At 37.5% G+C, this 14704-nt stretch overlaps 1 protein-coding gene across 2 annotated transcripts in view; it reads right to left on the minus strand.

Annotated features, from left to right (window-relative positions):
- Positions 1-629: 629 nt before the first annotated feature.
- The window catches only part of Atp6v1c1 (ATPase H+ transporting V1 subunit C1), a 51106-nt gene continuing 37031 nt past the window's right edge, over positions 630-14704 (minus strand). The window contains exons 8-13 of one of the 2 annotated variants that reach the window (XM_047517384.1): positions 13145-13213; positions 6304-6396; positions 6129-6222; positions 4377-4474; positions 2684-2810; positions 630-1607 (exon numbers count right to left, since the gene is read on the minus strand). In XM_047517384.1, coding sequence (XP_047373340.1) covers positions 1512-1607; positions 2684-2810; positions 4377-4474; positions 6129-6222; positions 6304-6396; positions 13145-13213 — 577 coding nt within the window. In that variant the 3' untranslated portion in view covers positions 630-1511. The remainder of the gene's footprint in view (positions 1608-2683; positions 2811-4376; positions 4475-6128; positions 6223-6303; positions 6397-13144; positions 13214-14704) is intronic. The other variant, XM_047517375.1, reaches the window with a different exon arrangement.

The raw sequence follows: 14704 nt of genomic DNA on the forward strand, positions 1-14704 counted from the left end.
GACATGTGCAGGTATTTGGGATGTAGTATTAAGCAAAATGAGTGATAGAAAGTGTGTAGTATGATCTTAGTTTTATTAAAAGAAAGCTCCGTATGTTCTAGAGATATAAAGGATGGCATGGAAGAATGCAAAGTTTCCCTTGGGAGTTAGAAACTGGAGGCAGTATGGGTTGTTTCCCATGTTCTGTGTTTGCTTGAAGTTAATATTAAGTGAAATAACAATATAAAATTCCATAATAAAAAGAAATTTAGAGATTAATTTCCTAAAGGGAATGGACTGTTCAGAGACGCCCTTAAGATGCATACTTCTTCCTCCCATTTGGAAGACTATGAGTCCACAGGAAGGGCAGCATTACCAGAGAACCCTGCTTTAAAAGCCAGCAATGCCTCTATTTACAGAGGCTGTCAGAAATGACATACTGTCAAAATGAAAGTTTTTATAATTACAGACCTTAAAAAAGAAACACGTGCCAGGCACAGCAGTGCACACCTGCAACCCCAGCTACTCAGGAGGCTGAGGCAGGAGGATCAAAAGTTTGAGGCCAATCTGGGCAACTTAGCAAGACCCTGTCTCAAATAAAAAAGGCTGGGGATGTAGTTCAGGGTAGAGTGTCCCAGGGTTCAATCCCCAGTACAAAGAAAAAAAAAAAGAAAAAAAAGTTGTTAAAGTTGTTTAAAAAATAAAGCAAAATACTTAAGACAAATTACAAAACTGCATAGTTTCGCTATACTTTATTCAAAATTGGTCCCACTTATTTGCAAGAACTAAAAGTCTAGTGTCCAAATGCAAATACTCATCATATGTTGAAAAATTATCTTCAAATCTGTGCTCTGACCCAAATTTGGCACAATTAAATCATACATAGGTCAGACACAAATAGTCACACCTCAGCATATGACAAGATCCTGAAAGTAGCATAGCAAGTTAGCTATGACATCATTTATTAAACTCTCACACTGAATTGTAATCTGAAGTTACACACACCACAATACACCTTTGCACAGGTAATTTTATTCTCTCCTGTGGGTGTCAACAGTGCTCACAGATTGTAATTTGAAACATTCAGAAAGCACATACCTGAATATCGTCACATTTCTTTACATCACGATTCAATAACTATGAAACAGTTATGTTTACTACATACAGTGAACAAAATGGTATAAGTGTTTACACCATTCCCTTGTAAACAAGGCTTTTGTGCACAATAGGTAACAAATGGAATTAATGCATATCACAATATCAATGAGGAAAGACCTTCTCTTTAAATAAACTATTCTGTTTATAAATAAACTCTGATTTTTTTAGTACACATTTACAGACCTGATCAATAAAAACAATCAATATATATATTTTCCTTTAAAAAGAAAACACTGACATATGGACCACTGTGGGAGAACTCACTAGGGACGGGGTGGGAGCAAGCAAAGGACAAGAGTTAAAAGTATTATGAGACTGCAGCCTGGTTCTGCTAGTACACAAACAAGCACAGGGCTGTACGAAGGGCTGCAGTTTTACTTGAATTCCAGCAAGTTGCAATCAATCTTGTAGTACACGTAGGGGTAGTATTCCTGCTGGCTCAGGTTTAAGCCAGGAATATCCATGGGAGCCTATGGAAAAAAAACAAAGACCAGGCATGTACTTACAGAACTCGGAAAACAAAAAGTATTACCCTTCACCTTTTACTGAAAGACCGTTAGTGCATTTATGTTAATTCAATCAGAATTAGGGGCACTCTCCATTTTGCAAATGAGGAAGCAGTATCTAAGAGGCTGACTCAGGAAACAGTGTGTCCTAGTAAAGCCAGGGTCAAATGCTGCCTCCGAAGCCCGGGTGTCTACCAGTCTACCATCCTTTTCCATGCATGCTGCAAAAGTGACTTAATATCTCAGGCTTAGGATAAGGGCTTATGAGAAAATGTTGTATAAAAATAAATGAAGTAAGTCTTTAAAGGTATCACCTACGTGTAAGAATTTACTGCTAGAAAATTATGTATCAGAGTTAGACCTCACATTTTATCCACGATTCCATGAAAATGTAGCAAGTCATTTCCCCCTTTTCTTTTGTCAAGAAAAAACTGCTTTTTCATAGTTTTAACTAGTGCACATATAGTATACTACCATCCTAAACTAAAGAGAAAAAAAAAATCAGCAAGATACATGAAATCAAATATCTAAAATAAAAACCCACTAAAAGGTTTAACAATTGTTTACAATTAAAAAAAAAAAAAAGGTTAAACAACAAAACACTCCCATACTGTTTATATCTTCTTCTGGTTTAAACCATTTTAGAAAACTGATAGTTCCCTTTAAAATGCTTATCTATTGACTCCATTTCTTCTACCAAATAAAATTAAAATAACTACTTATTTTCTTTCTCTCCACAATTTATAGTTCTAGCAAACAAGTAGCAAGGTTATTTCTGTATTTCTGCAGCTATAAACAGCTGATATTCAGTCAGATAATGACTGGCTTTTAGAAATATCAAGAAGCAAAGCACGGTTCTAACTAACAGAGAACAGGGTAAACACCTAAATTACTTGCTTTGTTTGTCTAACAAACTGAGAACTTCAAAGTAATAAAAAGTGATTATCATGATACATATTTACCTCCCCTTTTCTATCTTCTAATAATGTTTTTTCGTCATTCCAATTCCCACTCTGCCAAGCTACCTAGTAAGTACTTACATCAATAATAGCTGCTGCACTGCTGTCTAGATGTTTATACAATTCATACAATACTTCTCTCAGTTTCTTCATTGTCTTCTTATTAGGCTGAAGTAGCATTGCTTGGAAGTTCACTGGCAAACCATACCTTGTAAAAAAGAAATACAGTGTGCAACACAAGTTCATAGAGAGATTTCCTTTATAGAGTAAATATCCTACTAACTACCCTTTAATCATCATTAATGGGTAGAGGGCATCTCATTTTAATGACTCCCTTCACAAGTTCGAATAATAGTCATAGAAATTTTTGTTATTTTTTTATTTTGGGGTACTGGAAATTGAACCCAGAGGAGCTCTATCACTGAGCCACATCCCCAACACTTTTTATATTTTGAGACAAAGTCTTGCTAAGTTGCTTAGGGCCTCATTAAGTTGCTAAGGCTGGTCTTGAACTTGTGATCCTCTTGACTCAGTCTTCTGAGTCTCTGGGATTATAGAAGTGTGTACACAGCAGTCACAGAAACTTTTACATAGAAGCACAAACCACCTCTGGTCCTCAATGCCCACTAGAAACTTCTATTTTAAAAATGAGTCAATTACTGGGAACTACTTTAATACTATTCCATTTTTAAGGTAATCTATGAATACTCTCAGGAAGTAAAGATAACATGTAAGGCTACCAGATATTTTTATAATAAACAATGAGATTACCCACATACACTTTGAAAAATTTAAGATACCTAAAAATAGTGAGTATGGCTACAGATAAGTTTTTTAAAAAATATATATATTTCTAATCTGAGTAACATGTACAGAGGATCACAAAATGAAATTTTAAATATCTCAAAATAATAGAGTATTTCAGGTTAATATGAAATGATTTCAATAAATCATTAATATACTATGTACCCAAACTACATGTAAAATAACTGAAGTATCTTCCTTTTAAACATTGGCTAATATTTTATAATCTACTTTTAACTAAAGTCAAGCGCTGCAGATTGATGCTTTCCATCAGTGACAGTTCATGTATGCTGTAGTCACATAAGATTACAATGTAGCTGAAAAATTCCCATCACCCAGTGATGTCACAGTCACTGTGACTCATGTCTGTGATGATGCTGGTGCAAACAAACCTGTGCTGCCAGTCATATAAAAGTACAGCACATGCAAGCATGTACAGTAAACAAGATGCGATAAAAAATGACTGCTAGTGGTTTAGTGTTTATTATACTTCTTATCACTATTTTAGGAAGTACTTCTTCTCATCAGAAGTTTAAAGGAAGTTTTCTCTACCACAGTATGCCCTGTACAAGCAACAGCGCTTGTTTACTGGATCTCTGGCCCCCATCAAGGGGCCATGTCATGTGACTGACCCGTACCACATAGGCCTGTGTAAGGGCATTCTGTGGTATTTGGACAAGAATGAAATCAAGAATTTTTCAGAACTAAGCTTGTTGTTAAGCAGTGTGTGATACACCTAGAAAAAGAGCCAAGGAGTAGAGCAGCATGTGTCACTTTTTCTAAACCTGGTATTAAAGGATGAAACGACGTGCACTTAAAACTGTGTAACTCTGACAGTATTCCCTCACAACTGGCTTTTTGGTTTTTCCAAATCAATGTCATGGTGCTGGACTGTGTTATAACAAAAAGGTTCAAAGTACCCTTCAGCATCTATGAACTCTTCAGTTCCAAGTTTCCCAACTTTCTTTACCTTAAAACAGACTCAACAAAAACCCTTAATGCTTTCACATGAATCCACGCAATAAACGCCTCACTGAAATTCACTTTCAGCCACCGCACAAGTGGTCCCTTTAAAAAGAAAAAAACAACACAAAGTTTGATCTTACAATTAGATTTTTTTTTTTTAACTCAGGGGTGCTTTACCACTGAGCCACAACTCCAGCCCTTTTTATTTTGAGGCAGGGTCTCACTAAGATGTTTACGGCCTCCCTAAATTGCTGAGGCTAACCTCAAATTTGTGATCCTGCCTCAGCCTCCCCAGTCACTGGGATTACAGGTATGCACCGCCACACCCAGCTAGATAAAATATTTTTAGAGTTAACTAGCTACTGAGAATCTATAGGAGAATTAAGTAATGTAATTCACTTTTTAAAAGTTTAAGTATTATTTTAGTTATATTGGATATCAAATTATCTTATGTCACTATCCTAAATTAGACTAAAAGGTTAGCCAGCACTGAGTAATCTCAAAAGACATTAAAATGAATTGAAACAACTCCCTAATATAGTGAGTGACCCTCTATTTTGTACCAGTTTAGACTACTTTCATAAACATATAAAAATATAAATATTTTGTGAAAGTAGTCTGAACTGGTACAGAATAGAGGGTTACTCTGGATGTGAACACCAAAACATAAAAAATCTGAATTTACTATTCAATACTCTACAACATTTAATATATTTATATAGAATTTAACTTACAAAGAACTTAGGTTATTAATAAAGATAAACAATTATGTAGGCAAGTCATTCAATATCCTGAGCTCTTAGTTTTCCCTAATAATAAGGGAATTCACCTAGCTCTCTGAAACCTCTTCATGTGCTAAACTTTCAATGATTCTATGATGTAGTAAATTTCTTTTTGAACTTAAAATATTTATTATGATTAAATGTCTCTTTAAAGAAAAAAATTTCAAATAATAAAACCTCTTCTCCACACTGCAAAGACATACTATCACTCCAGCTAACAAATACTTGGATAACATTAGGAAGCTCATTGGGATATACCAATCAATTAATTTAAGCAATGAGGACAAGAAAAAATGAGATCTTTGGTCAAGACATCTATTCTTTAAGGAGGGTCAGGATCTTCCCTAACAAGTTGGTTATGCTGAACATCGCCTGGTCAAGGATGGTTTTCTCCCATTCGAGAAGGTGTGGTTTATGAAGCACTAGGAAATAATTTTCAATGAAATCTGCCTCTATTTCTCCTCACTTTACCAGAGCAACACACTTTTTAACTCATCACGCTTCCCTCTTCTTATAAGTTTTTAGTATTCAAAATAATCCTGCCCTTGAAGATGGCAAGAAAGTTGGTGCCATCTTTATTTTCCAAATCCAATCGTCCCTGTTCTCTGTTATACCTAGAACATACCAGCTCTTAACAGTTTAAATACAAACTGCTTCATAAAAAGACTGAAGCACTGAAAAAACTTCCCTTAAGAAAATGAATATTCTTACTGAAAACAGAACTTCATTACTTAAGAATCATCCTTCTCTACAAATACATTAACCAAAACACTTATATATAAAATTAATTTCTGACATGAATATAGTTGGACTATTTTGTTTTTGGTAAGTATTTTACGATAACTACAGATCAAAGCCTATTTAGAGGAAATGCATTCTGATTATTCAACAGAAAAATAACTAAAAATGTCTTCAAAACAAAATCAAAGAACTTTTGCTTTTTTATTTTAAGTAAAAGAAAACAGAACACATACAAACTGCTTTTTCTTGTCAGTAGAAAGCCTATTCATTTCTTCTTTATCTGCTTTCATCTCCTCTTCATTATACTGGAAGTCACGAACGATGAATCTAAATGTGGGGATGAAAAAAACTTGTTCACACCATATACAGCTAATCTAACAAATTAAATAAAACAAAAAATAATCTTACTTGTTTTCCCTGGCTTTATGTCTGAAGTCGTCAACTGCCTTCCTAAACAGGGTGACATTACAAAGGTAACTGTCTTGGTCCTCTGAGAGAACACTAAGGAAAAAAAGAAGTTCACAGTTTATTTGAAGTTTGACACTTTCTGCTCTCTTTCATACCAAGGGCAGAATTCAGAAACAGGAGGAAGAGGAGCGGCAGTGGGGGAAATGGCCCTTCCCAAACCACCTGCATGTTCTTATCTGTACCACCTCAAAACACTGAGGACACTGTACATTTGCTTTCTGGTTATGATGCCTTTACATCCTGTATTTCATTTACTTCCTTTTAACCAACAGAATTAAACATTAATTCAATAAAGCATCCAAACTCTGAAGAAGCACAATCTTCAGTCTGTCAGGAGGGCTGGTTAGGACATCTCCTTGCTGAACATACTCATCACTTCTAGAAGCCTAATTCTCTCCTCTCTTCAGCACAACCCAGCCAGCCCCACAGAGGCCTGGCCCAGCCTCTCTGCATGACCACTACCTCATACCTCAGATTCTTTCCTTTTCTACCATCACGACCCAAGTCAAAACCATAAACACAACTGTCTAAATAACCTGGGAATAAAAGCATCCGGGTGCATCTGAGGCTCCACTTCAGGCTTTAAAGATACCCCTGAGGTGGAGCTTCTATTTAGTCACAGCTCTGTGGACATCACTGGGAAGACCTTTCAACACAAGTGCCAGGAAATTTTAACTGTCATATAAATTTGTAATGCGGTGGGGAAAAGTCCACTATTTGGAAGGCCAACCTGTATGACTCACACGACATGTAATTTGGCTTTCAAAAACTACCAGTAGGAAAAAAAAAAAAATTATTGTTGATAGCTCTTTCGCACAGAACCCCCACATGTAAGGTCTATGAAACGGTACACTAGACCGTCAACAGTGATGACCCTGGGGGCAGGGGAATGTTACAAGAGGCCAGGGGCTCCTTTTCTTTCCTGTATTGAGGGTTTACTCATGTTTATGTCTTTTCTTAAAAAAGGTGCAACACATAAGTCTGGACATATACACATAACCAGGAAACCAACACCACAATCAAGGTAATAAGCACATTACCTTGGACCTTTTGTTATTTTAATGTTTAGTTTTTATGTAGCATGTGGTACTCTGGAAATCAAAAAACTGTTTCACAAAACGAAGGGAATGCTTATGGAATTTAAAGATGACTTATTAAATTTTATTTTTTAAAAAAGCAAGTTTTGGAGGCTGGGGAGATAGCTCAGTTGGTAGAGGGCTTGCCTCGCAAGCTCAAGGCCCTGGGTTCAATCTCCAGCACCATAAAAAAAAAAAAAGCAAGTTTCATTTTTCCCAGATGCCTTCGAACTGCCTGGTTAGCTGAGTAAATTTAGGCAGCAACTACAGTGCTTAACTAAAGAATGGCTTTCAGACCTGAAACCTTGCTGGCTCTTGGTGGGCCAGTCAGCAGGGGCCACCTCCCAAGAGTAAGACCAACAGACACTGTGATCACTGATATGCTGAGGAACTCAATTATACTGGATTTAGGTCCTTTAAAACTTTTAAACTATAATTTAAAACTGTTATCCTTAGTTCTTGCTCCTAAGTGCCTTTTAACCCCAAAAGCAGGGCAGCTACCAAGTGGACAGAACTCAATTTAAAAAAAGTTTTTAATGATCTTTTGGTTTGCCAACATTGACTTGGTGATGTGCAAACTGGTTGGGATGAAAACAAATCCAAATCTAACTTGACAGGCTATTTCAGAGTCATAAAAAATATTCCACCATTAACACATCAATCTTATGCAATACTCTGCAAACTGAAGGCCCCTTCTAGAACATCTGATGCTTGACAACCAGCAGAGTTGTACTTCTTACTTAAAATCCTGACAGAAAAACCAAGATAAAAACCCAATCTTGTTTTATGATGAGATCCTACTGTGTCACCTTATCAAGAAAAAAGTCAATAAAAATGACCTGGCTTTCCCTCTCTCCTCCAGGAAGGATATTTCTTAAAGCCTTATAAAAAATAAACAATGAGTCCTTAACATAAGGAACTTTTTAGTTGTTAAGCATGTACTGGAGTACTACACTGTACCAAGCTCTAATTAGCTAGGAGTAAAACCAATTAAGACCCCATTCCCTGACCTCAAGGGAAGGGTTCAATGAAGGAAAGAGACGTACGACACAACTTTAAGTGCTATAATAGAGAATGTGCATGGGATTGGGGGAATGGTACTTTTATCTGGGTGGATATAAGAGATTCACAGAAGTGGTGCCAAGCGGAAATCTGGAGGACAGGCAAGAGAATATTCCAGGTCAATGAACACAGGTAGAGAGCAGCACAGCGTACTTGGGGAACTGCCAGAAATAAACATAGCTGAAACTCCACATTGGTGGTGAAGGGGGATGTTGAGTAGGGGCAGTAAAAGCAGGGAGGAATAAGAAGAGATTTAAAAGGGCAGCAGGGAGTGGGAGGGTAGTTCAGTAGTGGAGCATTTGCCTCGTATGTGGGAGGCCCTTAGTACGATCCCCAGCATTGCAAAAAATAAACAGGGCAGTAACAGATTTACATATCACAAGGCGAAAATGGCAGTATGTGTGAGAGGGAAAAAGGAGAACAGCTGATGGCCATTAGAGTGTCCACGACAGAGATAAGAGGAGTCTGAATTGAAGCAGTAGCAGGGGGAAGGGTTGAAGTAGAATAAACCATATGAAATTGGAGATGTTTGGCCATTTTGATTTACTGAACAAATTTCATATGGTTCAACCAACTACCACAGAAAGTAGAAAGGACATGATTGACTGGATTAGGGAAAGGGGTAAGGGAGAAGAGTCCAAGGTGGCTGACTACCATGCTTTTTTATCTGAATCAATTCTGGACAGGTTAAGTCCAACATTGGGGAGATCATGTTGGTTGTTTTCTTATACAACATCACATGGGTACCAGTGGGGACCCTGTATGTCTGTATGTGAGCCTGAAGCTACAGGGTTCGTGCAGGACACAGGTGGAGCTTTAAAAATTCTTAAGTTACAGTGAAGATAAGAGCTATGGAAGAAGGCTGCCCTGACACAGAACAGCATGAGTCTGGAGTGGCTACCAGAGTCTCTTCAGCTCACTCAAACAACTCCAGTACCGAAGCCATCGGACTGCATTGAAGATTAATTTAGGGTGTGAGTTTGCAGAGCTGAAGGCTGAAGGCTCTGCAGATGAATGGCTAAAGTGATCAGCAGAGTCCAGGCTAAACAGGAGACAAAGCCTGATCAGAGGAAATCAAAGTCAATGCAAACCCAGGGTTAGAGGTTGAGGAGGTGAACAAGGTAAAAAAGCAGAAGGAGGAGTCAGAGAAGGTCTGGTAAAGAGCTGGATAAAAGATCTGACTCCAGAGGTAAACCTTTCTAGATGTCAAGGGTGAGGCAAGAGAACAGTTTGCAGAAACCAAGCGGAAGTGATGAGAGCATCAAAGAGGAGAGTCAGCAGATGACAAATGGATTTCAAACCAAGGTAAATACCATAAAAATCTTAAGTGATATGTGAAACCAAAGTAAAGTAACAAAATGAAAGCCACAATGAGAGAAAAAAGGTAAGAAAATCACATTTCTTCATGAGTCAACATGAACCTGAAGTATCCCCAGATACAATGTTGGACAGGAGGCTCAGTCTAACTCACCTTGAAAACGCCCTACCAGATTAAAATAAACGAGTAAACTCCCTCCCTCCTGAGGCTTGGACCAGTCATGCTCTCTGCTCCCTGACCAACCCACCTGTTTCTTCCCTGCCCCGTACTTCATACAAGTTACCTTTGCAAACCCCCAAAAAGAGAAACGTCTCTGCATAATGGCTGGTGTAATTCTTTCTTCACTTCCTAGCAAGGTTCTTCTGCAACTCTAGCTCACTGAACAAATCTTCTGTGAAGCTCCACTGACTTTGTGGTGGTTTCCAAGGAAAGGCAAATGTTAACCCCTGATCTGACCCAATCAGTGCCCCGACCCCCAGTGCTGGGTGTTACACCAAGAGCTCTGTGCACACGAGCCAAGTGCTCCACCTCAAACTTTACTCCCAACCTTCAATCAGAAGGCTGTTATTTTTGTAATAAGCAAAAGTAGGCAGAAAAAAAGGAAAGTGGTAATTCTGAAAGTACAAATAAAAAGCACCCCTCTCTGAAATATTCCAACAAAAAGAAGCAGAAGAGCAACCCAGCCTCTACTTCCTGGCCATGGCCTTGACAAGCATTCATATACATCCTGTTTTTCACCACACAAAAAAAGCAATATTTCAAATTGTACAATGATTTTATGATTCATGTAAAATACCTTATAAATACCTAGATTTATAGCCTCCTTATTGGTACTGGGGATTGAATCCCGGGCAATTCACCACTGAGTTACATCCCCAGCACTTTTTTGAGACAGAGTCTTGCTAAGTTGCCCAGGCTGGCCTCAAATTTGCAATCCTCCTGCCTCAGTCTCCCAACTCACTGGAATAGCTAGATTTTAAGCACTTTAAAAATGAAATCATTTCTTTCAGGGTTGAGGATGATATTTTTTTCAATCTATTCTTATACCTCAAAATTCCACTTTCATCTTCACTACTTCCAAGACTCATCATCATTCAGGTACCATGATAAAAAGTATCAAATGAAAGTGTCACCACATATAATTATTTGACTTAATTTGTGGAAAGCACTGAACAATGACTCAAAAATGTTAGTTTTCATGAAAAAAAAAAAAAAAATCAGCATCAATCCTAAGTTGTTCCTAAACAGTGGAAGAATGTTGAGTTGACCCTGCAGCCTATCTGTTCTACCTAAGCTACAGCTCTTCCTGGTGCTACCTGAGCTCGTGCCCTGTTCTCTATGATGATATTTAAACAGCTAGGTTTTTGAGTCAGTGAATCCATTTGTACTTTGGACTGAGAAATATGTAGAACAGATGTTTGCAACAAGAGAGGAAGGGCTGGGGACTCAGGTCACCATTGTGCACTTAGAAGTCTCTCAGAGGCCTGCATTAAACTCTTCTTGCCTGGCGTTTTTTCCTTTAAACTACTATGGTGATTTGCAAGAGGTAAATTTCTGAAGTAATAAGTTTAGTCCCCCTTTCAGAGTAAATTTGGAGCTACTTAGCTAGCCTACACACCAACCCCTGGAAACCTGGCTGGTATGTGTTCACTTGGAAGGCAGTCTGTGCACCAAGTCCTCACCCTCCTCCTTCACTGACTCCTGGGCACAGTCAACCCCTACAGTCTGAATCCTCTATAGATAAGAAGGCGTTATCTGTCAGGATAGCCAAAATTGAATCTAATACCAAGACACCACTGTAGTCTCTAGTTATCATGTGAAGGGGCTGGTTTGCATAAAAGGTATTCCCTCCAGTAGGAAAAAAACTCATGATAGGCGCAAGTTTGTGGTTTAGTTCTCAAAAGATCAATATTTGTGAAATGACTGCAGTACTATCTTATATATCCTATCAAGCTCTAAACTAACTTACTTCATAACATATACAAAGAAGGTGCTATGCTCATTTTACAAAGAAAATGAGGCCCAGAGAAGTTAAAAGACTTACCCCAGGTCACACAGCAAGTTGGTAGCAGAACCAGCAATAGAACTCAGATCCCTGGGTCCAGGCCTCTTTCCAAAATACTAAGCTACCTCCCATATGACACAATGAAACTGGAAAAGAAAATATTTCATGGGCCTGACCTTACTAATTCCAATTCTTTTTTTTTTTTTTTCCTTGCAGTACTGGGGATCGAATCCAGGGACTTTTTTGCACTCTACCAACTGAGCTAATCTCCCCAGTCCTTCACTATCTCCTACACCTTTTTTTCACAAGGTTATCTCCTCTTCAAGCATTTACATACAAGGAATTCTTTGGGTATATATACACTATATTGAGTATTTTCTCAAAGAATGTCTTGAGTGATAATGGCAGAATATAGGGAATATGACATGGAATGGTGTAAGAGAATATGGGACCTAGAGTTCAAAGATCTGAGTTCTGGTCCTAACTCTGCCACTGTACACTTACACAGCCATATGCTCTAGGCAACAATTTATCTTCCTCATCTCTGAGAAAAAAGGGTGACTGCCCAAACTGCTTCACAGAATGAGTTTAAATATCAAATTAGACAAAGTAAATTTAAAAGAATTTAATAAAAAGAATTTTTTACCCAGTAGTGGAGATTGAACCCAGGGCTACATGCTAGGCAAGTGCTCTACACCCCCAGCCCTTCCTTTTTATTTTGAGACGGGGGTCTCACCAAGATGCTTAGGCTGATTTCGAACTTGTGATCCTCTCATCTCAACCTCCTGAGTGGCTGGGATTACAGGCATGCATCATTGCACCTGGCTTCAGTTTTTTGTTTTTTGTTTTTTAAGAAATGTACAGATTTGGCAAAATCTATGCTCAAAGTGTTGATGAACATTTGGAGATCAACAGCACTCTAAAAGTTACCTGGAAGGTTTTCTTTGCAAGGTAAAATGAGGAATTACAGTCACACAGTGAATGAGGACTGTTACAGCAGAAAAAGCACCACACCAGAGACCTGGTTCCAGTTCCAGTCTGCCACTAATGACATGTGTGACTCTGGGCAAACTACTTCACTTCACTGGCCTCAAATTTCTACGTCTATAAACATGAGTGGGTGAAACAGACTGTGCCAAGTCCCTTCCAAGTCTAACATTATGATAGCTACTGCTAATATATTTCACTTATAAGCTAAAAATGATCATTTTTAAATTATAAATCTACCATAAAGGAAAGATGCAAAGATATTTCCTAATCTAATAACCAAGCTCTCAGAGGAATTCTAGGAAATAAAGTTTTACAAAGACTGCTACTTACTTGCTAGACCTTGGAACTACCATTTCAGCTAGAGTTTCATACTGCTTGATCCAGTCATTGTGGTTTAACCTGCAGAAAAGATGTAATAAGCACTGGAAAAGAAAAACAAGTCCTACTTCCTGCTACATCCAGGAAGAGACAAACTTATGAGACAAATAGGAAATGTAGCTACAGTGAAATACATCAAATATACGTAACAAAAAATTTCAAGTTTCCTACTGAGAATGAATTTCAGATACACTGAGTGATGCAGGAAGTAGGGATCACCACCCTCTTATATCCAGTAACTATTGCAAAAGCAGCACACCCTAGAACTAAGTATGGGAAGGAAGCAAAGCATCATATACATTCTATATTACTTTCAAACTATATGGTTGCTAAGTATTATGCCTCATTTAAAAAACAAGAAAAAGGCCATACTGAAATCACTGTCATTTCTATTCAGTGGCCATTACATATGACTGAATAAAACTACAGTGAGCAAAGAGTACCAGGAAGTAGCAAATAAATGAAGTGACAGTAAATTATGTCACCACAGAGTATTGTGCAACCACCTTCTCTAGAGGCCACTGGCTTCTGGAGGTGTGCAGAGAGACAACTATGCTGGAAACTTAAAATATAGTGTTTGTAGGCCAGGATAGAGAATAATTCATTATGTAAAGTGCCCTATGTAAGTTTAGTGTTTCAAATATAAGGTATGGAAAACTATAAAAAGTTCTGGTTTCAAACACAAAATTTAAATAAAGGATGAGAGAAATGTATAGGCAAAGATTATTTTCTTATATAGTATAAATTTTTCTACACAGTGTAAAAACACAGATACACAGAAATTTACTACAAATAACAGTGCTCCAATATAGCAAGGGAGTTATGTAACTAAAACATGAAATTAAAAGTTTGAAGCCAAACCCCCTTAGTTTTAAGCTTTTCTCCACGTGTAAGGAAAAGTCCAAAAGCCTAGTTACTACAGTAACAGGGAAAAAGTGTACAAGAAAGGTCAATGTAGCCACTGTGAATTCCATGGAGGTGCTTTGTCTCTCTTTTCTAGGATCCATTATGGTGTTTGTGGCTGCTTCAGCTATCACCACAAAGGTGACATGGTGAAGTTGAGTAGTTGTGACAGATCAGACAGCTGGCAAAGCCCAAACACCTACTATCTGACCCTTGACAGAAAAAAAAAAAATTTTGCAGATCTAATCATTTTGCTGTTGCAAGCTACTATTGTTAACTGCTATTGTCTATACTGTTATGTGTAAGAGTATACATATATTTATTATGTTTGTAAAATTCATTCTGTATAACTGCAGATCAAGAATACTCTTCTATGATATACAGGTTGTTATGTTTTAAAGACTATCTTAAAATACAATTAGAAAACTTAGTATGTTCATGTACTAAGATCTATTTTAAGTTTGATATTTTAACTGCAAAAACTTTAAAGATGTTATTTTAAAAAGTAAAACAAAAAAATTTTGCTCACCCCAATCTAACTCATTCTTTGCTTCCTACAGGGTTTAAATTCATCCTAACTAGTCATATAGATTTTTTTGAAAAACAAAT

Source organism: Sciurus carolinensis, chromosome 1, assembly GCF_902686445.1.
Source record: "Sciurus carolinensis chromosome 1, mSciCar1.2, whole genome shotgun sequence".
NCBI classification, from domain to species: Eukaryota; Metazoa; Chordata; class Mammalia; order Rodentia; family Sciuridae; genus Sciurus; species Sciurus carolinensis.